The sequence below is a fragment of the Macrotis lagotis genome, chromosome 3 (genome assembly GCF_037893015.1).
Source record: "Macrotis lagotis isolate mMagLag1 chromosome 3, bilby.v1.9.chrom.fasta, whole genome shotgun sequence".
Taxonomy (NCBI): domain Eukaryota; kingdom Metazoa; phylum Chordata; class Mammalia; order Peramelemorphia; family Peramelidae; genus Macrotis; species Macrotis lagotis.
Genome location: NC_133660.1, coordinates 257,662,754 through 257,689,895, shown reverse-complemented (window position 1 = coordinate 257,689,895; position 27,142 = coordinate 257,662,754). Strand labels below are relative to the sequence as shown.

The window sequence follows — 27,142 nt, the reverse complement described above, 5'->3', positions numbered from 1 at the left end:
ATCATAAAAAGAATATTGAAAATGTGTGACAAATGCATAATACTTCTAACTTTGCATCATGAAACTACCTCTTTTAAATTTCAATATAAATGAATGAATGGAATAATTAACTGAATCTTATGAGTTCAGAGGAAAAAAACAAATTACCAAGGGAAAAGACAGTCAGAGAAGTCCTACTGATTTTAATATTAAGAACCCAAAATACTATAAATTACAAAAGATTACATTATATAAATTAGGAATGATTTGTGGTTTTGCATAATGGAACTATTACAATTCCTGGAACAGTCTTGACATCTCCAGTTTTGTCCAAGGGTAGTGCAACTGAGAGCATATACTACTGCAACCTTATGTTTAAAAAATATGCTACATTCACATATGCCCCCATTATAGCTGCTCTAATGCTAAAGGGAACTGGGATCTCTGAGACCAAAGAGATGAGACAGTTTTCCTGACCAATAAAATGACAAGAATAGATTTCAAAAATCCCTTCCATCTCTAAAAGTTGGACTTAAATGACTCTATAATGACTAGCTATCTATCAAATAGCTCACTTGAAAATTACTAATACTTCTTGGAGACCAAAGAGCTAGCATTGTGTTTTGTACTAGATGAAAGTCAAATGGGGGTCCAAATCCAGTCTCTGATATTTACTAGCTATATGATTGATGTTTATGTTTCATTCTCTAAGGCCATGACATGCAAGTGAAATAGATTTGAGCGAGGGGACACTATACTAAGTCACCAGTCTCATTTTCTCCTCCAGAGACATCTGGGTCAGTGGCCAGATATGGATCAGAGTGACAGTGACCATACAAACAAATAATTTAACTTTTGTGTGCCTTAGACAATTCAACAGGATGATCTACAGAACAGTTGGAATCCTTTGGGAGAAGGAGTTTCCAAATTAGAATTTCTTTAGTCAATAAAACCAAATATCCTTTACTGTAACTGCCAGTTCTAACTGCCTAGTTATCAGAGCACATTATACATTCAAAACACAACAGGAATTCAGAGATGTTTCCTTTGCAAGAGCTATATTATAACATAAAGTCATTTAAATAAAAAATAAAAATTTTAATTAGGTCCAATGCATACACTATATAACACTTAATTAAACTATTCCAATTCTGATTCTCTCTATGGTTATTTTTCTTACGCATTCTTTTATTTTAAATTTTATTTATTAAAGGCAATGGGGTTGAGAATGACTTGCCCAAGGACACACAGGCAATTATTAAGTGTCTGAGGATGGATTTGAACTCAGATCCTCTTGACTCCAAGGCCAGTGCTCTATCCACTGTACCACCTAGCTGCCCCCTTCTTATACATTCTTAAAGCAGAGTATATTAAAGCAAAAATTTATCTTGCAATATTTGGATAATTTTTATAAAATATCACTAATTTCAACTTCAACTTTGCTCTATTCAGCATTTGGAAAGGACATGCCACTGTACTTTACTTGGTTTTTACCTTGCAGATTTCTCAAATGCAAACCATCCATATTATTTTACTGAAAAAAAACAGTAACATGTAAATAAAATTTTGAGCACACTTCACCAGTGCTTTAAAAAAAAAAGCTGAGATGTCAATGATATGGGTTTAATAAGGTTAAATAGCTATCCACAAAAATTCTACTACAACTCCTCAACATATTACAGGAATAAATCTGGGTAACCCAGGTTCTAGCTGTGATCATAAAAGCTTTATTGGACCCTAGAAAGTTTCAGAAACTAGTCCTAGAAAGATCATAAAGTTAGTCACCATATTAAAGAATTTGGACTCAGAAGAATTCATGAATATACTTACCACAAGAATATCTGCTAACCATATTCTCTCTCTCTCTAGCAACAAGGATGTAACCCAGTCTGGGGAAAGTACAAAAACTTGTTTAAAATACAACCAACACTTAGCTAAACTAGACCAATCGACCACACAATTACATTTCAGTATTCCCTAAGGAAAACAATGGTAATAGAAAGGATTTTGAAACAAAAAATACTAAGAACATTTTGCAGAAAAGTCAAGAGAATTTTTAGATAATACTTCAATCACAAAACTTCCTACAATAGGACTAGTTTAGAGGATGGTGAGGCAGGAGAAGAGAATTTCTTCCTCCTCATCAATTAGGAAATGTGGAGCTAATGTTATCAGAACCATGCTTCAAACAAATTAAAGTTTCTGAATATGTAAAAAGCACAAAACAACATTCTGATAATTCTAAAGCAGCATTCAAGTCATTGGGCTGATCTTTGCAATCTCTCCAGGCAGAAAGTAAGGGCCAAATATGACTAGAAAGGATAATGATCAATGGAAGAAGGGATGTGAGAAATCTGATACATAATGCATTGCTGGTGGAGATGTGAACTGATCCAACCTTTCTGTAGAGCAATCTGGAATTATGCCCAAAGAGCAATAAAAATGTGCAAACCCTTTGATCCAGCAAGATCACTATTGGGTCTATACCTGAAAGAGACTATGCAAAAGGGTAAAAATATCACGTACAAAAATAATCATAACAGCTCTGTTTGAAAGTGGCAAAGAACTAGAAATTGAGGGAATGCCTATCAATTGGGAAGTGACTGAACAAATAGTGGTTATATAAATGTGGTGGATTTCAGAAAAGCTGGAAAGGTTGAAGTGATGATGAGTGAAATGAGCAGAACCAGAAGAACATTATATGTACTAACAACATGGGGTGGACTTGTTCATTTCAACAGTCCAATAATGAGAGACAATTTTAGGGTTCTTGTGATAGAAAATACCATCTGTATCCAGAGAAGAAATTGTGGAGTTTAAATGAAGACCAAAGCTTATTATCTTCAATTTTTTTAAGTTGTCTTATTTATTATGTAAATTTGCTATCTCTGTTTTCTTCCTTTTAGATATGCTACTTCTCTCACAATACATTCAATTTTGATCTATATTTAGTATGGTTACAAACATAAAGCCTATTATCAGATTGCTTTTGGGAGGGCATTTGGGAGAGTGAAGGGAGGGAGGAAGAAAATTGTAAAAACTCAAAACCTTGCAAAATAAATGACTGATAAAATCTACCATTTTATGTAGTTGGAAAAACAATAAAATATTTATATAAAAAACTTATAAAAAAGAGGAAAAAAGCAAGGGCCAGTGATAGATATCCCAAGGCCTTGCTATGCCAACTGATACACAAACAACTACTACTTAGTCTTTTATTAGATCTGGTTTACAGTGGAATAGACTAGGTGTAAAAGCAGGAGAGGATTATAGTAATCTGCTGTTTGATAAACCCAAAGAGTCCAGCCATTGGGATAAAAACTTCCTCTGATAAAAACTGCTGGGAAAATTGGAAGTTAGTATAGAAGAAACTTAGATTAGACCAACACCTCACACCCTTTACCAAGATAAGATCCAAATGGTTACAGGACATAGACATAAAAAACAATACTATAAGCAAATTAGAAGATCAAGGAATAGTCTACCTGTCAGATCTATGGAAAGGGGAACAGTTTATAACTAAGGAAGAGTTGGAGAACATCACCAAAAACCAATTAGATGATTTCGATTACATTAAATTAAAAAGTTTTTACACAGATAAAACCAATGTAACCAAGATCAAAAGAAATGTAGTAAATTGGGAAACAATCTTTACAACTAATGATTCTGACAAAGGACTCATTTCTAAAATATACAGAGAACTGAGTCATATTTTTAAAACAAAAAGCCATTCCCCAATTGACAAATGGTCAAAGGATATGCAAAGGCAATTTACAGATGAGGAGATCAAAGTAATCTATAGCCATATGAAAAAATGCTCTAAATCATTAATTATTAGAGAAATGCAAATTAAAGCTTCTCTGAGGTACCACCTCACACCTCTCAGATTGGCCAGTATGACCAGGAAGGATAATGATCATTGTTGGAAGGGATGTGGGAAATCTGGGACACTATTACACTGTTGGTGGAGCTGTGAACTCATCCAACCCTTCTGGAGAGCTATTTGGAACTATGCCCAAAGGGCAGCAAAAATGTGCATACCCTTTGACCCAGCAATACCACTACTGGGTCTATACCCTGAAGAGATGAGGAAAAACGGTAAAAACATTACTTGTACAAAAATATTTATAGCAGCCCTGTTTGTAGTGGCAAAGAATTGGAAATCCAGTAAATGTCCTTCAATTGGGGAATGGCTTAGCAAACTGTGGTATATGTGTGTCATGGAACACTATTGTTCAATTAGAAACCAGGAGGGATGGGATTTCAGGGAAACCTGAAGGGATTTGCATGAACTGATGCTGAGCGAGATGAGCAGAACCAGAAAAACACTGTACACCCTAACAGCAACATGGGAGTGATGTTCAACCTTGAAGGACTTGCTCATTCCATCAGTGCAACAATCGGGAACAATTTTGGGCTGTCTGCAAAGGAGAGTAACATCTGTATCCAGATAAGGAGCTGTGGAGTTTGAACAAAGTACAAGGACTATTCCCTTTAATTTAGAAAAAATAAACAGATAGCTTATTGTCTGATCTTGTTACTTCCTAGACTTCTCTTCTCTTTAAGGATATGATTTCTCTCTCATCACACCCAATTTGGATCAAGGTACAACATGGAAACAAAGTAAAGACTGACACAGTGCTTTCTGGGGGGGGGGGGAGGGAAGCAAGATTGGGGAAAAAATGTAAAATTCAAATAATATCTTTAATAAAAATAAATTTAAATTAAAACTGCAAAAAAAAGATCTGGTTTACAATGAATAGAACATATACAAAAATGTAGAGGTACTCAGGAAGAGGGAGGATCAAAACATCAAATTACCTGAGCAGCAGCATAATGTGATATTTTTGAAAGTAGTTTAAAGAAGAAATTCAATTTATAACTTACTTTAAAAGCCAGGATTTTTTTTTTGAAAAGAAACTTTTGGCCCTGACAAATTTTTATCATGTTCAGATTCTGAAATCATCAATATATAAGTATTAGACAGCTATTACTTTCCAGGCCCTATGTTAATGCTACAGGGTTGCAAAATATAAAGAATGAACTGATCACCAGATCAAATACAGTGAACAAGGTTGTTATCAACATTAAAGGATACAGTCATCAGTTCTGTTCAAAAACAAAGTCTAAAAACCAACAACTGCTATCAGTTACAATCATACGACATGAATTTCCTTAATTATCTTTGGAGAATGTATACTGTGAGAGTTTGTGTGACTTAAGAAAATGTATCAAAGATAATCTTTAAAAATTTCAAATGGACTTGGTCTATATGATCCTAAGTGAACTATAATCAAAGCACTGTTAACTAACCTATGGCCTATTTCACTGTTTGTAAACTATGTCTATAGAGCTTTCTATGAGAGACCTAAGTTCTAATACTGTTTCCCAAAATTAACTGTGCCACTGGACCTATCACTATCCATGTAAGAATACACACATACACACATATACATACACATCATATGATATATATTCTGAGTAGCAATTTTTGTGTCACTCAAGATTTTCTTCTATATTTATATTTAATGGATAAATTTATATTTATCTCAAGAATCTATAAGGGAAAATAGCTTTATTATAGCTATATCCTCTTTTTTAGAATTTATTTTGGCCTTTATATTATCCAAGTTGAAAGGATTTAGAAATAATATAGAATTGAGGATGTTCACATTTGATTATTTCATAAAATACTATACACTTATAGTCAAGACATAAATTGCACTTTTAATTCTTAACATTCCATTATTTTTAATCACAAAAGTTGGGCACATATTACATTCTCTCTCTGAAGTAATACAATCTTGTTATACCATCTGATACCTAAATTATTTACTGGCCATTGAACTGGCACTATTCCATACTAAGACTTACTCCAACTAATAGCATCCTGGGAACTGAATTCCACTCTGGAACTCCCTCCTTAGCATAAGCATTAAATTTTACTCCATATTGGAATTTCATAATTGAGCACTGGCAAATGTCACTTTTATAGAAAGGCAAACAAAAGGATTTTTAAAAAAGCCACTGTTTTAAATATTCACAAAAAAAAAATTATGTGAACCTAAATCACTAAAAATTTTTAAGGTATCCTCACCCAGCAAATGAATAGTAATTAATAGGCATAAGCAATTCTAGATTCAGTCTTGTACTTGTAGCATACTTTATAGGTACAGACTATACAACTACCATAATATCATTATGCTAGTAAACCTTCAAAATCATTTTTCACTCCATCATTATTTAGCATTTAGATATTATGTGGCTTTATACTCTTAACATTACTCATTCAAGGAAGATGAGTGAGAACTATTATTTGTTTTTAACCAATGAGTAAACCTAGTAATGGGGTGGTTAAGTAACCTGTTCAGAGTTGTACTCAATGAGTCAATGGCAGAATTAGATTTGATTTTAAGGTTCCCATTTCTAGTTCTACAATTTGTGTCATGTTAACTTTTCTATAATGTTAACCAAGACTGATTTTTTTCCAAAAATTACTATGAGGTAAAGACAAAAGTTAGCTATGAAATATTTTTAAGTGCTCCTTAAAATCAACTACATTGCTTTGTCTTTATATAAAATTGGGAGTTGAAGGTAGTTTCTGAGAAGCTGAAAGAAAAATCACAGCAGAGAAGGCTAAAAAGTAAGAAAAAAAAGTATAAACTGCTTGAACTAAAAAGAGCTCCTATATAGAAAACAGAATATGTACTTCTGAAATTACAAATACCACAACCCTTTAGTTTTGTTTATCCAAAATTATAAAAGGAAAGTCTATTAGAATCACAGAATTTTAAGCTAAAAGGGGTTTTAAGGTTTACCTCATCCAGTCTTACTAAATATTGCTCCTAATTCAGAATACGGCAAATTGTTTGTTTGATTCTATCAAATGGGATTTAATCACAAAGTATTAAAACAATCTCACTCTGAGGCAGGTTTACCTATATAAAGGACCCATGGCATGAATTCAAAAGTCGGTGTTATTAAATGGCATAATTTTAGTATTTTGATAATGTGCCTGCCTTGGTGTAATTAACTAAATGAACAGGCATCCTTGATCAATATGTTGAAACTTCTGACAGAAAACTTTGATTATAAAATGCTACATAGGCACTAATTCTGTGACTTTAGACAAGTTGACTAACACAATATTTAGTTCTCAAATTAATGGTTTGTCTATTTCATGAATTTCTATATTGGAAAAAAACTTCTTAAAAGACAAAAATTACTCTTGGTATTAAAGAGACTATAAGCATAATTTAATATTTTATTGGACTTTATAAATACTATTTTAATATTCTAATTACCTTGAATAAGCACAATAATTGCATAAACAGGTGAATCTATATATTTAGAACAATAGTATCAACATAAAGGAAACATACTAAATTGCTGATTAATGGGCATTAGCTAATTGAATTATTTACCTATGACTTACATAATGGTCCAGTTCTAAGAGATAATTAAATCCTATTTCCTCAAACATGATTTAATAACCCTCAAATTAGGAAGCTAATGTGAGATTTCAGTCTACAAAACCCTTCAATTTCTTTCTGACAGGCAATACACAAGAGATATGTTCAAGGAGTAGGAAATACAAAGTAATGTGAAAAAGAAATACAAGTATAGAAAATATTTTTGTTATTATAATATGCCTATTTTTCCAAAGATGTGTAGTACTTTTATTATCTAATTGTTTCTCAATATAAATATATCTATAAATGAAACTAATTTTTAGAAATATGATTAAACAAGAAAAAAGCATCTAACTTAAAGAGTTCAGCCTGTGCTAAAGACAAACAAAAATATATCTCAAGATGATTGAAAACTAGTTAAGAAGTTAGAATGCTTTTTACCAAAAAGCTACTGTTAATTAATATGCTTCTATTGTCCAATAAAAGGGATACCATATATTAAAATGTTTGAAAGATGTTTAAAGCAAACAATCCCAACACTCCAGGAAATTGGTCATGGCAGCTAATTAAAAAAAATTGAAAAATATCAAAAGGGATCATAAAAGTTTAAAAGAACTAAAAGATCAAATGATGATTAAGTACTCAAACCTCCATCACTTAATAAAACCTAATGAATATGGAACACCTACAAAAAATGACCAAAGGATTCAGTAAGTTTAGACTATTCACTAATATTCTTTAATATTTTTGTAATAAATGTACATCAATACAATATCTAATATATACCAGATTCAATTTTTATTCTTTTTCAAATCTTTTTTTCTCTTGTGCCTGACACATTGCTATATGTTTTATATATATATATATATATGTATATATATATATATATTATATTTTCAAAAATTATACACTGAATGAATGAGTGTAAATGTGTGAATACCTTCATAAACGGGAAAAATTTTCTGAGAAAAATCAACAAATTGGCTAACAAATTGTACTACAGAGAAAAAAGGATTGGAGCAGCTAGGTAGCACAGTGGATAGAGCACCAGTCCTGGAAGAAGGAGGACCAGAGTTCAAATCCGGGCAGAAACTTAATAATTGCCTAGCTGTGTGACCTTGGGCAAGTCACTTAACTCCACTGCCTTAAATAAAGAAAAAAGAAAAATTAGAAAAAGGATCACATGATCAGATAAACTATTTTCCATTCTCAGGAGGTCACAAGACAAGGCTCAACTATTTTCCATTCTCAGGAGGTCACAAGACAAGGCTCATTTCCAACTAGTAAAGGGAGGTGGGGATGGGAAGAGGTGGAGAAGGTTCCAAACATAGGCCTAAGAAATCTGGGATCTGGGTGTAGCCTGCAGAAGACCTGGAAGAGTCATTTAACCTGTAGAGGTTCAAGATTCTCAACTGTCAGTCCTACTTTTTCTATTACAAAACAATGTTTAGGGGCAGCTAGGTAGTGCAGTGGATAGAGCCCGGGCCCTGGAGTCAGGAGTACCTGAGTTCAAATCTGGCCTCAGATACTCATACCTAGCTGTGTGGCCTTGGGCAAGCCACTTAACTCCATTTGCCTTGCAAAAAAACCTAAAGAGAAAAAAAAAAAAAAAAACGATGTTTAAGGGCAGCTAGATGATGCAGTGGATAGAGCCCCCACCCTGAAGTCAGGAGGACCTGAGTCCAAATCCGGCCTCAGGCATTTAATAATTACCTAGCTGTGTGACCTTGGACAAATCACTTAACCTTGCAAAAAAAAATCTAAAAAGCAAAAACAAAAACAAAAAAACAATGTGAGGATCAAATAAGACCCTAACACTGTACAGTTCTATGACTGCTGCAGCTCCCTCCACCCACAGACAACTCATCTAATGATTATTATTATAATATCTATTACAATAACTTATAATATTACATAATAATAAGAAATGGTCAAGTTAAATGACTTGCTTAGGGGAAACATAATTTAGAGTTACTAAATTTCAGAGTTGGAATTTGAATGCTGGTTTTCCTAACTTTAAGTCTACCTTTCTATCTACTACTATCAGGTTGCCTCTATTAGAAAAAATAATGTAAAATATAAAAAAATTGAAAAATATAAAGTTAATCTGGAAAGCATTATAAAATGTTAATCTACTATAATGTTTATTTGATTCTGCAACTATATTTTATTTATATTTTAATTGTTTACATCTTTTTTGATATCATAAATGCCAATTTAGCATTTAATATAGTCTGCTAAAGTAAAGGACTCTACTCTGTACCAGACTGTCCAATCCAATAATGTTCCTCTTTCTGTAAAATATATGTGTAAACAGGTAGCATTTATACAATGTTTTAATATTTGGAGGTAACATTACATTATAAATGTTACCTCATTTTATCCTCACAACTCTGGGAGGTAGATGCTATTGTTTATTCCCATTTGACAGATGAGGAAACTGAGGCAGACAGAAGATAAGTGACTTGCCTAGGGACACCCTGTGTCTGAGTGTCTGAGGCAGAATCTGAACAGGGGTCTTCCTGACCTGTCCACCTCCCTGTACCACCTAGCAGTCTGAAAGAAGAAATTAAAATAGCATGAGGAAAACTATTGAGAAAACAAACTTATTGTGTATAATAGATAAGGGCGAATTCATGAATTATTAACTTGAAGTTACAAGTAAAGACAACTTAAAAGACTGCATCAAGAATACAGAAAAGTTATTAGTAAAAAAAAAATCAAGAAACTAAAAAAACTAGAAAGTGGTGTCATGTTTTGTTAACTCTTGTATCTCCTCTTTTGAATGCAAAGGAGTAATGGGAATTAAGTCTTGAAATGACCCAGAGCATGACTGCCAAAGTTTACTATTATTAAAAAGAAATGTGTGACCTGAATCTAGCCACTCCACCTCACAAACATGGCACCTCCTTGCTCTGCCTTTTGATGCAGGCAAGAGCCCTCTATGTTCCTGACAGGAGCCACATTCATAAGGGGAGCAGCTGACTTTAAAATATGCTGACCTTGAGCAATCAACGCCCTTAGGAGCACGCACTTCTGGCTTCTTTCACTGTAACAGTGAGACAGCCTCGCCATCTATAGTAGTCAACAGTCTCTGGCCACCCCCTTCCCCCCTGACTATTTTAAGATATTCCCCCATTACATTTCTGTGATGCACAGTTCAAAGTGATAGAATAACATCTGTGGCTATTCCTAAGTGCATGTTGTTTACAGGGGGGATTGTAAGCTCACATTTGTGCTCAGTGCTTCTCTTTCCTCAAGGTTTACTTGTTAAGGTTAGTCTCTGAAGCTCAACTGCCATTTCCTGTTTACACTATTTTTTAAAGATCAAGGTGTTAACATACAACAAGGGAGTTAAGTTTTCATTTAGGCTCCATGTGAACTATTGTAACACACCGTCAGAAGAGGTAATAGGGGTTAACTCCTAATGTTTGAGTTCTAAACATCATCTTTACATTTTGTAAAATAAATTCCTAGACAAATGATGTTTTTCATATCACAATTTCTAGAAATCAGTTGATGGTATTACATATAACTTATTTTCCCTCATAATTCTCCTTAACAACAACAAATGATGCCTGGAAAGTTTAGGTCTAATTATATTGGGAAAAAGACAAATTTCCTTTTTTCTTGACTATTTATATACTTATATGACAATTACACCCTTTTATTCAAGAAAGATTTTGTTCTTTAAAAAGATCATCTAATTATCAAGATCCTAAAGACCCAAGAAAATTATGACCAATTCCGTGTGTGTGTGTGTGTGTGTGTGTGTGTGTGTTTTACATTGAATGTATTTAAATCGTATTATGTACAATTTAACATTGATATCTTAAATTTATTAAACTGTTTAACATTTACTCCATGGATAAAATGTAAACTCCAGATAAGACTACCTTAAGGATATGGACTACCAGTGCTATGCTAATAATATACTACTGAAAAATATTACATGTTTTGTTCACTCAATAAATATCAGATGGCAAAATTTATTTATAGCCCATTTCTTCTCAAAGGCAGGTAATACAACATTTCCAAGTTTAAAAAAAATCCAGATACTAAAAGGTCCTTAAATGTGTACTACTGACAATTCAAGACCCAATTATAGTACTGTTATGTAAATAACAAGTGAACTAAATATAGGAATAAGGAAATTGGAGTTACATATGAAATTAAAAGAGCCTAATAAAATCTCAAGATAAACACTATGTAAAAAAATATTATTCTAATTTATGTTGAGGCATGGGAGATATATTTATCTATATCATGCCCCCTACCCTAAAAAATTCTCAAAGTCTGAGAATCTCGTGATTCATGTTGATTTACCTGAAATATAAATATTAAGGAGAAAATTTATGTTCCTTTCAATTAATTTAACCAAACTGAGAATCACTATTCCTAAGCAAAAGATCTCCTTTAGATAAATGACTTAACTTACACATGCTCAAAGCATGGATCAAGTGTTATATTTTCATTAAGAGTTAATAACATCTGTTAAAACGTCCCCAGGTTTGGCTCTATCCATTCCATCAGTAAAACATCTATATATGATTATTGACTTACTCTTGTGGGAATCAAACTAAGAACTTCAACTTCACATTCTAATCACTAATAAAAATCATTTATATATATATATATATATATATATAAAACAAAATCATGTTTAATGTTAGTCAAAAACTGCATATAATAAGAATAGATGTTCTTTAAAAGACAGGAAAGAATATATTTGTTCATATAGTAAACAGATTTTTTTGGTGATTTATTATTAAGCCCTCAAGAAAATGTGAAATAATCATTTATTGTCAAACATTAATCAATCAAATAAGTATTTATGAAGAACCATCCTAGGTGCTAAGGAATAAAAAAAAAAAAAGATGAACATAAAAACAGTCTCTGCATTCTCCCATAAAAAGAAGTGATGGGCACTCAATTTGGATCAATGTACAACATGGAAACAATGTAAAGACTGATGAATTGCTTTCTGTGGGGGGGGTAAGATTGGGGAGGAAATGGTAAAACTCAAAATAAATAAAATATTTAATTAAAAATTATAAGTAGAAACTACTGTTGTGTATAATTGGAAAACATAAAATATTTATATAATTTTTAAGAAAAAGAAAAAAAAAAGAATTGATGGGAGCAGCTAGGTGGAGCACTGGCCCTAGAGTCAGGAGAACCTAAGACACTTAACAATTACCTAGTTGTATGACCTTGGGCATTTAAGTCATTTAACCCCATTGTCTTAAATAAATAAAACTTTTTTAAAAAATAAAAGAATTGGTAGGTGATGGTTGAAGGACCAGGAGGGGTATCCAAAAGAAAGAGGTGCTCCTCATGTGAAAATTTTGAAAATGAGGGGGTGCAGAGCACCAGAGCACTCTCAGGACAGAACCCAGTAGTTTTTGAGCCCAAGCAAAGCAATTAACCAGCAAGCACCTCAGCTCTGAAGTAAGGATGGTCATCCTTGTAATGCTTATTTCACAGATGTTGTGAAGAAATAGTAGTTTGTTCTTACTAAAGGACTATTGTCTAATGTGAGTTAATATTATTGTAAACTTTGACACCATTAACCAGAAGCTTAAATCCTAACTATCCATTTTTTAGAAAGAAGTCTTTGTGCAAGAAGGATCCTAGAAGATAGTGTGTATTATGCTTTTAAGAGTATTAAGAAATCATTAGCTATGTCTGTGAATACATATCTTGATGTCTATACATGTTTTGGGAATACTATTCCAACCCTAGAAACATGACCACTTCTCAAAACACAAACATTCCTTTGGTTATCAAAAATAGTTCTCACCTACCTGTAGTACCGAGACTGTAAATATGTAGAACAAACAGTCTTTGATACATGGCTAGCAGATCCAAAGTCTATAACTTTAACCCTATATGGCTGCCGGACAGGATCTACCAACATGATATTCTCTGGTTTGAGGTCAGCATGAATTAAACCAAGGCTTTTCAGTTTTTTCAGTGCAGTGGTTACTTGTTGAAGAATAGGTCTTATTACTTTAAGTGGCAGCGGACTGAATTTATTTTGCTTCAGAAAATCATATAAGTTCTGTTCCAACATTTCAAAGACCAAACAAGTGTGGTTTCGGTGTTGAAAGCATTCATAAGCTCGTACAAAATTAAATTCATCAGCATTTTCAGTACTGAGTCTTGATAATATGCTCACTTCTATTTGTCCTTGGCGTGCATAAGAAGGGTGATTCTTCAGAATTTTGATTGCCACAATCTCACTTGTCCCTCTTTTCCAGCATTTGACTACCTGGCCAAAAGTCCCTCTCCCAAGAAAATCAAGGACTTCATATGTATTTTTCAGTGAACACAAAACTTCATGCTGTACTAACTGATAATCTCCTTCTCCACTGGTACAATTCTGCTTTGATGCTGCTGTAGTTGTAACAACTGTCACTGGATTTCCCATGTTGGTTTGCAACATCGCAGGCAATATAGAGAGTTCATCAACAATCTGCATTGCGCTACTTTGATTCTCCAGTTCTTTACTCTTACGCTTCAATCCCCATCGCTGGGCACTTTCCTGGGTCCCAGATGGAGGTGCCTCAATGTGAGAGGGCTGTGCCCGCACAGTTATAACCTTGGTAGCACCTGCAGTATTTTTAAAAGCAGAAGTTGTCTGCAACAAAAAATTATGTCCTTGTGATCTGTTCAATGGTATCTTTGTCTGAAAAGTACTCTCCTTAATAGAAGGATGAGAAACTCCAAAGTTTCTACCATTCACAAAAGTCTGGGGATAGGTTTTCTCGTGGTATACACAACTGCTTGGCTCTACTTTGAGTTTTTTCACACTACAAAAGGCACTTGACTGAGTTTGATAAAAATATGGAGGGTAGACCAAGACTTGTGAGGCCATACCTATGAAGGAAAAGGAGAAAAATAAGAGATAATTAACTTAAAATTCATTTTACAATGCCAATGTAAACAATTATTGTTAATTCCTTTAAAATGCACAAAGTAGATATACTTATAGTATATCTAAATATTTCTATCTATTAAAATTTCAGAATATCAAGTTTCATCTACATTCATTGTACTGAGCAAAATGTCTCCAAAGGAGGGGCAGATGTCCTGAACATTGTTTAGAGTTGTCCTGTATGTCTTTAAACTATTTAAAAAGTCCACCAAATTGAAGCTTTATTTTTTTACCCAACAAATTAGAGAGGAAGGGGTAGTATAACCAGATCTACAATATCATCAGTACAAGAAGCTTCTAATAAGGACCTTTTTCTAACAATAAGGACCTTTTCTTACTATACCAAATAACTTTTTCCCCTTTTCTCACCTATGATTTACTTCTTGAGTCCTTCCATACTTATTTTATTTCCCATGAAGTTCTAAAAATTCCTTAAATATTTATCAAATATTCATAAGAAATGCATATATGTGCAAATAATTATAAATTCTAAGGTCCAAAGTCTGATAATTGGAAGATGATTTATTAAAGTATTTAACTCTAATATTTGATCATGGGTAGAAAGACTGGCCCTAATGTTCTTTATTAGCATTGATATCCCGCTACTCAACAATCTAGATTCTATGCATAATAAAATCACAGTATAATACCCCGTCCATCCAAATGTTCAATATAAGAATAATATAAAACATCAAGTTTACATGAACTTTTAGAATATAGAGTTATAGAGTTCAGTTATACCTGCAACATAAGTACTGAGAATGTCAGAAGATGATGAATAAAGTCAAGTTTAAACAGTCAAGAGAATCCTGCTTTGGTCACTGTTTCATTTTGTCTACTCAAAAAATGAAAACAAAGTCTAATTATTTCTAATAGGGAAATTCTTTATCCCAAATAGTCAAATAGAAGAAAAGGAGATACATAAACCAGATATAGTCTTAGAACTCAAAACAATATGCCAATAAATCAGGAAATACACACACACACACACACACACACACACACATATAAACATATAAAAAAATAAACTGGTAGAATCCTTATTCAAGACTAACTTTTTACCAGTACTAAGGAATAATTCTGACATACAAACAGAAGAATACCCTCAACCCACACCCCACTTTACTTTATAAATCCTCTGTTCATCTGGTATAACTTGAATACAAAATCAGTCAACAGATAACTTCCATTAAATTATATAAATCAATACCAAAAAAATTGATGTGAAATAATAGTCAAAATTATCTAATTCTCAAATAACATCCTAAAATGACTTGAAAAGAGCTCTATCTTATCTCTTTTTTTAATTCCCAGAAGCTTGAGGAGCAGTATTTATCTTATTTGAAGTCCTAATACTAATATGAAGATGAAAGAGATATATTTTGGTTTCTCCTAGGCTTTGGAATATCAGGAACATATACTAGTCATTTAAAAAATAGTTTTTAAATTCCAATTAAGTTCAAGATACCACCTGTACTATGGCAGGTGCTCAGACAGAAAGGTGAAAAACAGTAGTGCAATCCCTGTTCTCAACTAGTTTATAATCTAAGAAGGAGCTATCATGTACATACTATAAGGTAGGATAGAAGGACAAATGAAGTCAAGTCAAATAGCTTCAAGAAATATTTAGACTGAAAAATAAAAAAACACTTTCAGCTAAAATCCAGAAAGAGTTGGGACTTGAGAGGAGACCTAAAAAAAAAAGCATAGACAGGAATATGGTAAGAGTGCACTAGCAACAAGGAAACTGTCTGATACAAGCCAGAGAAGCCAGAGATGCAAGAGATAGCAGGACCTGAAACAATCTGTACAAGTTGTATTCTGGAACACAGAAGTACATAATGACCAAGTGAATGAAGGCTGAAAAACATTTTAGCATTAGATTATGGAGGGTCTTATATTCTGGGCTAAAAAAAAATTTTATTCCACAGACAACAAAACACAAATTCTTGATTAGAAGTACAGTCAAGCCCCCCACATTATGGAAAGTACTATGGTTATATAAAGGATGATTGATGAGGGGAGAGGCTAGAAGACTTGTAAGGACATTTATAATAATCTAGGTCAATTCTTCCTTTTTTAATTATACATCCAAATGCCAAAAATTTTGAGCATACATTCCCCCCAATATACACATTTATTTGCTTAGGTATTATATTTGCTATCCTAGTAATTAGGAACAATCTAAAATCTAAGCCAAAAAAAAGGATGAAATAAAGATAAAATACTTGATTCTGTAGTCAATAGGAAGCCAAAGAGATTTATTAAGTAGTGAGATGACATGATCAGATCTTCACTTTAGGAAATCAGTTGAGCAACCATATGGAGAATGAATGGGAGAGGGGCAGCTAGATGGCTAAATGGATAGAGCACTGACCAGAGCACTGGCCCTGGAGTCAGGAGGACCTGAGTTCAAATGTGACTCAGATTTGTGTGTGATTTTGGGCAAGTCACATAACCCCATTGCCTTGCAAAAAAAACAGGAGGGAGGGAGGGAGGAAATGAAATGAAAGGAAGCTCAATTAACCAGGAGGCTATTACAATAGTTAAGGCAAGATGAGAACCTGCTATATGAAGAGTAGAAGATGATTCAAGAGATACTATAAAGAAAGAAATTTTAAGTATGGCAATAACTATGTAAGAAGAACCAAGGAGTTTACCCAGAAGAAGAAAGAGAAGGTAAAAGGTAGTGGGAACAGATAAGGGTGGCTATCTGTTGAGGATGGGATGGAACCTGCCTTCCCATTTTCCAATTGATTAATCACATACACTCATTTGGATCAGGTCCCAAAACCCCCTCAAGTGATATCCCTGACTTCCCAAGGAGCCCCAATCCTGACTTTGGAGACCACCCATTTATAATAAAGCTTCCTGTAACTCAATAAGAAGTTTTCTTACTTCATTTTACTATAAAGCTGATGAAAAATGCTTTGATAAACATAATCATTTGTAAAAATAAGAATGACTCTTTCCCACCATAGTTTTGTTATCTACATAAGAATATCAGACACTTCAATGTAAAAGAGAAGCAATCCTGGGGACTCTGAAGATGACAGGTTCTACTTAGCAAGCTTATATGTCAATAGCCAATGTCAGTTTTCTGAAGGAAAGTTTAGCTAGACTGAGTACTCACTAATGATGAATTCTTTGGGGCAAACATGAAACAAAAAAACAATTATACAATAGCCCCATTCTACTTCTACAGGAATTGAGGAGGACTAACATAAAAGGAGGCAGCAGGTGCTTTGAAACAAATTCAGTTTTTAGAGTCAATAAACAATTCAAAGATTTGTTTCCTTAACAACAAATGGGATTAACAAGTTACTAGAAGAAACAAACTAAGCATAGTACATTGATATTTTCACTTTAAATAAAACCAGCAGATATTAAGCTGCAGCAAAACAGAAAGGATAGCTCACAGTTTTTCCTTAAAGCAAATAAAGGTGAAGTTTTATCACTCACACAAAGGCAACAAGTATCATTTCATGGAACACGCGGTCATATTTCTTTTAGGGTTAAAGATGAGCAAGGCAAAAAAGAACATTCAGCCTTGTAGCTACATTAAGCTGAAGTTTAAATGGTAAAATTAGTTGCCAAGGAGAAATTTTATAAAGCACCTAACAATATCCTCCAAATCAAGTAAATAAATACATGAATATTCAGTAACTTCAATGTTAAGGTAAGCATGGAGAAAAAGAGAACAAGAAATGCTGTTCATGAGTAGAAAACAAAAAAGATTAAAGATTTGTTAATGGAAGCTTCATACTTATGTAGTATACACACTTTTTTTCCAGGACATAAGGAAGGAAGGTGCTGACATGGTGAAAAATGAACATAAAGTGGTTCTAGGAAAATAAACTTAGTTTTAAACTTTGGATTATTTAAAGTATTCAATAGCAGAACATTCTATTACATGGGTTTTTGTTCTTGAGTTCTTAATAAACGGAAGGAGGGAAGGAGGTGAATTGAAAATGAAAAATAAACCTGAATGGGAAAAATACATTCTATTCTACTTTCTTTTTGACTAATTTTGAATAAATGAATTTAAATGTTTAAAATCGTAAATTTTTTGTCACCATCTCCAACTTTCTATCAAGAATTTTTTTGTCCACACAAATACCCTATCTTAGTCTTGCTTGCATTCTGTATTTTCAGTTCTGCTTTTTTTTGTTCCACTTTGCATTTTTTCATATAAGTCCATATTTCCTTACATTCTATCCTATTAATGTTAGGGTAGATGTTAGGGTATTTAAATACAAGAAAATATCATGATTTATTTAAATTTCACCTTATTACTAGATATTTAAGTTGCTTCCAGCTTTTTTGAATAATAGTACTGGGAAGAAAAGGTCAGTCTTCTGTTTTAGTTTCTTTCAAGCTAGGTGACTGCAAACAAGTTAACACTTGGGCTCAGGATTTCCAGGAAATTATTTAAGACTAAAAAATTACATTTTAGTGCCAATCTGTAGCATTGCAGGAATTACCTCAAAAATCTTAAATGGATCTATGTTCTTTTCAATTTGGTCTCTCTCAACAATGCAAATTAAAATCCAACTATGCCTGCCCACTTATATGATTCTAATCCATATGTTGCTATAAGTTTCATGTGGGGGTGGAAGATCTTCATATTCTCCTCTGATTTCTACATTGTACAAGCAGAACACTCTGGCTGTCCACTTATCCCTTACGCTGGCCCTAAAATCGGATCATCTTTTCCTTTCTTAATAATCCTGGATATCATAGTCCTGTTCTTTAAAGTTCCTTAAGTTCAGAAAAATTTCCTATACTAATGAAACCACAAAATAAAACCAAAACACAGTCAAGTATTTTACAATTACACATAATCTCCAACAAATAGTTTTGTGTATAATATTTTTATTTGTTAATACTTTCTGAATTTATCACCAACAATGGAATCAGTGGGACAAAGAGAATGATTTTCATAATTTTTATTATGTAATGCTCAGATTCCTTTTCAAAATTTCAAGAGTTCACCATAAATGAATACCTGTTTTTTCACAAATACCGAGATTATATTTCACTGACGTTTTTTTTTAGGGTGTTTTTTTTTTGCAAGGCAAATGGGGTCAAGTGGCTTGCCCAAGGCCATACAGCTAAGTAATTATTACGTGTCTGAGACCAGATTTGAACCCAGGTACTCCTGACTCCAAGGCTGGTGTTTTGTCCACTACCGCCACCTAGCCGCCCCTTCACTGATGTTAATTAGGCTACTTCAATACCATTTGAATTTGTATATCTAGTCATTATTTTTTCAATTATCAAGTATTTATTTTCTTTCCCTCGCATGAGATTTAAATAGTATAGTCAACCCAAACAACAAATTCCCCGCATTTAGCTATATCCAAAAATGCCTGTTCTACAAGTTAGTCCATTATTTCTGTGTTCTGAAGTAGGCGGTACATTTTATCACTTGTCCTCAACCATGGATCAAAGCTCTTAAATCTGAGGCGGTCAGGTGGCACAGTGGATAGGACACCGAGTTCAAATATGACCTCAGACATATTATCATTACCTAGCTGTGTGACCTTGAGCAAGTCACTTAATCCTACTGCCTTGCCAAAAAATAAAAACAAAACAAAACAAAAAGCTCTTAAATCTTTCAGAATTGTTAGTTTTCAGGATACTGATTTTATAATCATAAATATTCTCTTGGTTCTACTCATTTCACACTGCAACAGTTCCTTCAAGTCTAAGTTTCTTTGACACCATCTCTCGGGGTGGAGCCAAGATGGCAGTGTGAAGGCAGCATTTCCACAGAACTCCTCCCCCCCCCAAAAACATCAAAAGCCAGAAAAAATTATGACTCTAGACAAAATTTAGCTGAACAGAACCCACAGAAAGACTGCGAGATACATTTTCCCAGTCCAAGATAACTTAGAGGTTCCTCGGAAAAGGTGTGTCTCACACAGACAGGGGTTGGAAAAAAGCCACAGCCACAGCCACAGCACAGTGCAGTGCAGCCCAGAGATCACTGGGAACAACTTGAAGGGACGGTAAGAGAACTCTACTCCACCAGAATGAGTGTGGAGTGAGGAGCACCAGCCACAGACTCTGCAGCGAGAATCTGAAGAAAGCATCCTGCACCCCCACAGACATTAAGGGGTCAGGGAAGTCTGCAGAGATTTCTCTGCTCTCCTTCGGGGTAGGACTCTGCTGTTTGCCTACACTCAGATCCAGCTTGCAGTTTGGGCTTCCATATTAAGCAGCCAGGCTGGATGCCTCCTTATAGCCCCAGGGCAGAGGGAAGTACAGGGGTCATCTACATTTCAAAGTCCAGGCAAGAGAGCATAAGACATTGTAGGAATAAAGGTCCCAGTGGGGTGTCCCCCCAAAAAAAAAACCCAAAGCCTTGGAAGTGCTGTCTTGGGCTGAGGAAATGAGAAAACAACAGGAAAAGAAGACTCTGACCATAGGAAATTACTTTAGTCCCATGGAAGATCAAAACACATACTCAGATGATGACAAAATCAAAGCTTCCGCATCCAAAAATCTCCAAGAGAAATAGAAAATGGGTTCAGACTATGGATGAGCTCAAAAAAGACTTTGAAAAGCAATTAAGGGATAGGGGTGGCTAGGTGGCACAGTGGATAGAGCACCGGCCCTAGAGTCAGGAGTACCTGAGTTCAAATCCAACCTCAGACAATTAATAATTACCTAGCTTTGTGGCCATGGGCAAGCCATTTAACCCCATTTGCCTTGCAAAAAAGAAAAGCAATTAAGGGAGATGGAAGAATAATTGGGAAGAGAAATGAGAGTGATGCAGAAAAATAATGAAAACTAAATCAACAGCTTGGTGAAAGACATACAAAAAATACTGAGGAAAATATATGTTGGGGCAGCTAGGTAGCATAGTAGATAAAGCACCAGCCCTGGAGTCAGGAGTACCTGGGTTCAAATCCAGTCTCAGAAACTTAATAATTACCTAGCTGTGTGGCCTTGGGCAAGCCACTTAACCCCATTTACCTTGCAAAAATCTAAATAAAATAAAATAATATGTTAAAAAAACTAGTTCAGGCTTAATGGAAAAAAGTAAAACAAAAGGCAAATGAGGAGATAAATGCCTTAAAAAGCACAATTGGCCAGCTGGAAAAGGAGATAAAAAAGGTCTCTGAAAAAAATAACTCCTTCAAATGCAGAATGGAACTAAAGGAAGCTGATGACTTTGCAAGAAATCAGGAAGAAATAAAAAAAAACCAAAAGTTAGAAGAAAATGTGAAATACCTTATTGGAAAAACAACCGACCTTGAAAACAGATGCTGAAGAAATAATTTAAAAATTATTGGACTATCTGAAAGTCATGATCAGAAGAAGAAATAGTACAGCAGAATTGCCCTGAGATCCTAGAAGCAGAAGGTAAAATAGAAATTGAGAGAATTCACCAATCTCCTCCTGAAAGAGATCCCAAAAGAAAAATTTCAAGGAATATTATAGCCAAGTTCCCAAACTCCCAAATCAAAGAGAAAATTCTAAAAGCTGCCAGAAACAAATAATTCAACTACCGAGGCTCCATAGTCAGGCTTACACAGGATCTGGCAGCATCTACATTAGGGGCTCATAGGGCTTGGAATATGATATTCCGGAAGGCAAAAGATCTTGGTTTACAACCGAGAATCAACTACCCAGCAAAACTGAACATCCTCTTTCAGGGAAAAAGATGGACTTTCAATGAAACAGGGAACTTTCAAATTTTCCTATTGAAACAACCAGAGCTGAACAGAAAGTTTGATCTCCAAGTACAGGACTCTGGTGAACTATAGAGGGAGTGAAAAGGAGGGCTAACTATGAGGAACTTAATGATATTGAACTGTTTGTATTCCTGCATGGGAAGAAAATATTAATAACTCATGTGAACTTTCTCATTTATAAGAACTGTTAGAAGGAATATATAAAGACAAGACAGGAAGAAGTAGAATATAATGGTATAATATAGTAAAAAGATGTAGTCAATGGGTGATAAAGGAAAATACTGGGAGGATGGGAAAGGAGATGAAGAAGCAGCTAAAAAATTTCACATTAAGAGTCAAGAAAAAGCTTTTTCACATCAGAAACGGCTCAGAGAAGAAATAACACACATACACTTAATAGGGTGAGGAAATCTATCTTACCCTAGAGAAAAATGAGAAGAAAGGGATGGGATAAGGGGGAATGGGGGTAGGAAAGGGGGGGAATAGGTGATAGAAGAGAGGGAAGATTGAGGGAGAGGGTACTCAGATCCAGCATACATTTTGGGCAGGGCCAGGATGAAAGGAGAAAGAGAATAAAATAAACAAGAGTGGGAAGGAATAGAGGAGAGGTACAGCTAGTAATAGCAACTGTGGGAAAAATATTGAAGCAACTACTCTGGTGGACTTATGATAAAGAAAGCAACTCACCCTAGATACAGAGGCATTGGAATCTGAATACAGACTGAAGTAATTTTTTTTCTCTCTATTCTTGAGGTTTCTCATCTTCTTGGGGGGGGGGGTGTCCTATGTTCACTCTTATGTTTATTCTTATAATACATTCAATTTACATTAATGTATAGCATGGAAACAATGAAAAGACTATAAGACAGCCTTCGGGGGGGAAGGGAGGGGGGAGGAAATTATAAAATTCAAAACCTTTCAAAGAATGATAGGTAGATATTACTATTATATGTGATTGGAAAACAAATAAAATGCTAAAAATGAAAAAAACCATCTCTCCATTACTAATAGCACAATATTATTCCATTACATTTATAAACTACATTTGTTCAGCCATTTCCAAATTGGTGGGCATTCCCATCAGTTCTTTTACCACTACAAAAAATGCTGCCACAAATATTTTTATACATAAGGGACCTTTTTCTCTTTCTTTGATCTTTTGTGGTACAATCTTGTACTAGTTTCACTAAGCAAAGATAACACAGAGTTTGGTAACTTTGGGAGTACAGTCCCAAACTGCTCTACAGAAAAGATGGACCAATTCAACATTAAGCATCAATGGCTCATCAAAGGCTTTTTGTTCAACAGCCTCTACAAAAATTTGTCATCTTTCCTTTTATTTAACTTTAACAATCTGGTGGTAGGTGTGAAGCAGAACTGCAGAGTGGTTTTAATTTGCATTTATCTAATCATTAGTGATTTGGAGAATTTTTTCATACTACATGAATAGCTTGGATTTCTTCCCTTGAGAATTGTCTATTCACATACTTTTAACTGTTTATCAACTGGTGAATGGCTCTTAATGTTATAAATTTTAATTACTTCCTTGTATATCTTAGAAATGGGACCTTTTTTTAGGTTTTTTTTTTTTTGCAAGGCAAACGGGGTTAAGTGGCTTGCCCAAGGCCACACAGCTAAGTAATTATTAAGTGTTTGAGACCAGATTTGAACCCAAGTACTCCTGACTCCAGAGCCGGTGCTTTATCCACTACACCACCTAACACCACCTAGCCACCCCCAAAAATGGAACCTTTCTGAAAGAAATTTGTTGCCAAGATTTTTTTCCATCTGAGCAAAAGTGTTCTCATTTTATAAAATCAAAACTTTTATTTTCTGTTTGGTCATGAACTCTTCTTCCCCATCCATAATTCTGAAAGTCTTCCTCGTTTTTCTTATTTGTTTATTATGTGATAGTTTATATTCAAGTCATATCAATTTAGAACCTACTGATATAACATATAAGAAATTGATCTAATCAAATTTCTGCCGGACTGTTATCCAATCGTCCCAGTTTTTGTCAAATAATGAGTCCTTACTTCAGTACTTGAAGTCTCTGGGTATATCACCATACTAAATTACAAAGTTTTTATCTTTAAATTGTATACACAATTTGTTCCACTGATTGACCTATATTTTTAATCCAGTATCAACTTGTTTTGATGATTACTGCTTTGTAGTATACAACCTGATGCTTAGTACTATGTTCTCTTCTTTGCACTCCCAATTTTTTTAATTTTTAATTACCTTGAGATTCTTGACTTTTTTGTTCCTCTAAGTTTACTATTTTTCTACTGTCATTTTTATGCTAGTCTCAACCTAAGCAAGAGCAATTAATTTCTCCAATTATTTAGGTCAATTTCTGAGAAAAGTTTTAGTTATATTCATATGGTTGTTATGTATATCCTATTATCTTGTATATCATGTAATTGTTTTAAATGAATATTCTTTTTTCTCCTGAGTTTTATTCATAAGACACAAAAATGTTCAAGATTTTTATACTGAATTTATATACTATACCTTTACTGGTTGTTTCAATTAATTTTTATTAATTTTCTAGAATCCTTTAAATATACTATCATATAAGAAAGTGAGAATTGTTTTTTGTCTGGGCCTATTTACCTAATTTCTTTGTCTGCTTTTAATTTTTACAGCTAATATTTCTTGGAGGGAAAGAAGGAAATAAGCATTTATTAGAGCTTACTAGGTGCTAAGTGCTGGGAATACAAAAAAACAAAAAACAAAAAAAGAGTCAGTATTTGCCCTCAAAAAAGGGAGAAGGGATCAGTTAGGTGGCACAGTGGATAGAGCACCAGCCCTGGAGTCAGAAGGACCTGAGTTCAAATTCGACCTCAAACACTTAATAATTGCCTGTGTGATCTTGGGCAAGTCACTTAACCCCACTGCCTTAAATAAAAAGAAGGAAGGAGGGAGAGAAATAAATGGGTTGGGGGTAGGGGGAGGCCCCTCAGCATGGTTCTGAAGTTCAGCAAGTCAGGAGCAAACCTGAAAAGAAGGCTGGCCAGCCTAGGAGCCAGGAGGAACTCACTAATGTGAGGAGAGGATGGGTTTCCTAGATCCTTCATTACAGTAAGACTACAAGGATGCCTTAGGAAGAGGCAGCACAGGCTGTGGAAGTTCCAGGAAGATAAAGCAGCACAAGCATGTCTTGGGTTAGGGCTACATTAAACAGCATTGGTGACAATAACCATCCCTACTTCTCCCCTGACCTTACTGGAAAGGATTATATCCCATTAAAATAATGTAGGATTTTATTTTTAGATTTGTACTATTTACTACCAAGGAAAAGATCTATATTCCTTTATTTTCTGGTGTTTTAAAAGAAAATAGCATCATATATTTGCCAAAATCTTTTCCTCTAATTTATAATCACACAACTTTTGCTATTTATTGCTTTCCTATTCAAACAACCCTCTACCTTCAAGGTGTAAATCCAATCTGGGCAAGCATAATCACTATGATATATTGCTGAAGTCATTTTGCTAATATTCTATTTAAAATGCTTTCATCAATGCTTATTATTAGTAATATTGACTGGTCTATAGAGAAAACCTATAGTCAATACAACTAATAAACTTACCCTGGTTTAGGTATCAATACCACATCTGTATCACAGAAGAAAAACTGGGAAGGATCTCTTCTTTCATTATTTTTTACCAACAATTTGGGTAATTAGAATTATACTTTGAATTTTTGATAGAATTCACTTGTGCAATCACCTTGTCCCAAGGATTTCTTTATTTGTATGTTCATTTATGGACTGGTTCAATTTCTTTTTCTGAATTGCTTCTATTCTTATTTGTTATTGTATTTATTAATGATTACTAATCATTTGTGTTTCTAAACGCTTACATGCTCTGACCACTTATCCACTATCCAAAGGGAGATACCTCTGTAAAGTTTTGAGTTCTTATATATTTTAGATATCAAGTTTTTAATCTGTCCCAAGAAAGGCAGAAGAGTACAATGAATAGAATTAGCTTCAGAATCAGGAAAATCTGGGTTGAATCCTGCTTAGACATACTGAGTGTGTTTCCTAGGCCTAAACTTGTGTCAGGTCTGGGGTAAGACTAAGTTGTAAAAACCTAAAAAAACAACAACAACAAAAAAAAAAAAACAAGGGCGGCTAGGTGACACAGGGGATAAAGCACCAGCCCGGGAGTCAGGGGTACCTGAGTTCAAATCCAACCTCAGACACTTAATAATTACCTAGCTATGTGGCCTTGGGCAAGCCACTTAATCCCATTTGCCTTGCAAAAACCTAAAAAAAAACTATATATATATATATATATATAGATAGATAGATAGATAGATAGACAGACAGACAGACAGACAGTCTTGGGTAAGAGGCAATTTACAGATGAAATCAAAGCAATCTTTATTGATTAGAAAAATGCAAATTAGAGCATCTCTGAAGTACCACCCTACACCTCTCAGACTAGCCAATATGACCAGAAAGGACAATGATCAATGTTGGAAGGGCTGTAGGAAACTGACACACTGTTGGCAGAGCTGTGAACTCATCCAGCCTTTCAGGAGAACAATTTAGAATTACACCCAAAGGGCAATAAAAATGTGCCATTTGATCCAGCAATACCACTACTGCATCTATACCCTGAAGAGATCATGAAAAAGGATAAAAACATCACTTATATTAAAATATTCATAGCAGCCCTGTTTGTGGTGGCAAAGAATTGGAAACTGAGTGAATGTCCATCATGGAACACTATTGTTCTATTAGAAACCAGGAGGGATGGGAATTCAGAGAAGCCTAGAAGGATTTGCATGAACTGATGCTGAGCGAGATAAGCAGAACCAGAAGAACATTGTACACCATAAACAGCAACATGGGGTTGATGATCAATCTTAATGAACTTGCTCATTTCATCAGTGCAACAATCAGGGACAATTTTAAGGTATCTGAGATGGAGAATATCATCTGTATCCAAAGAAAGAATTGTGGGGTTTAAACAAAGACCAAAGACTATTACCTTTAATTTTTTAAAAAAGAACTTATCTTACTATGTAATTTTGCTACTCTTCTAGTTTATTTTTTCCTTAAGGATATGATTCCTCTCTCAACACAT

The 27,142-nt window shown here is 34.2% G+C and overlaps 2 protein-coding genes across 3 annotated transcripts in view; both read right to left on the bottom strand.

Annotated features, from left to right (window-relative positions):
• LOC141518439 (homeodomain-interacting protein kinase 3-like) overlaps positions 1-13,283 on the bottom strand; it is a 186,186-nt gene extending 172,903 nt beyond the window's left edge. The window contains 1 exon segment of the mRNA XM_074230446.1: positions 13,199-13,283. Within this exon segment, the coding sequence (XP_074086547.1) occupies positions 13,199-13,247 (49 nt within the window). The 5' untranslated portion in view covers positions 13,248-13,283.
• The window catches only part of LOC141518440 (homeodomain-interacting protein kinase 3-like), a 93,459-nt gene that overhangs the window by 42,449 nt on the left and 23,868 nt on the right, over positions 1-27,142 (bottom strand). For both annotated transcript variants that reach the window (XM_074230447.1, XM_074230448.1), the window contains exon 2: positions 13,199-14,273. In XM_074230447.1, the coding sequence (XP_074086548.1) occupies positions 13,199-14,271 (1,073 nt within the window). In that variant the 5' untranslated portion in view covers positions 14,272-14,273. The remainder of the gene's footprint in view (positions 1-13,198; positions 14,274-27,142) is intronic.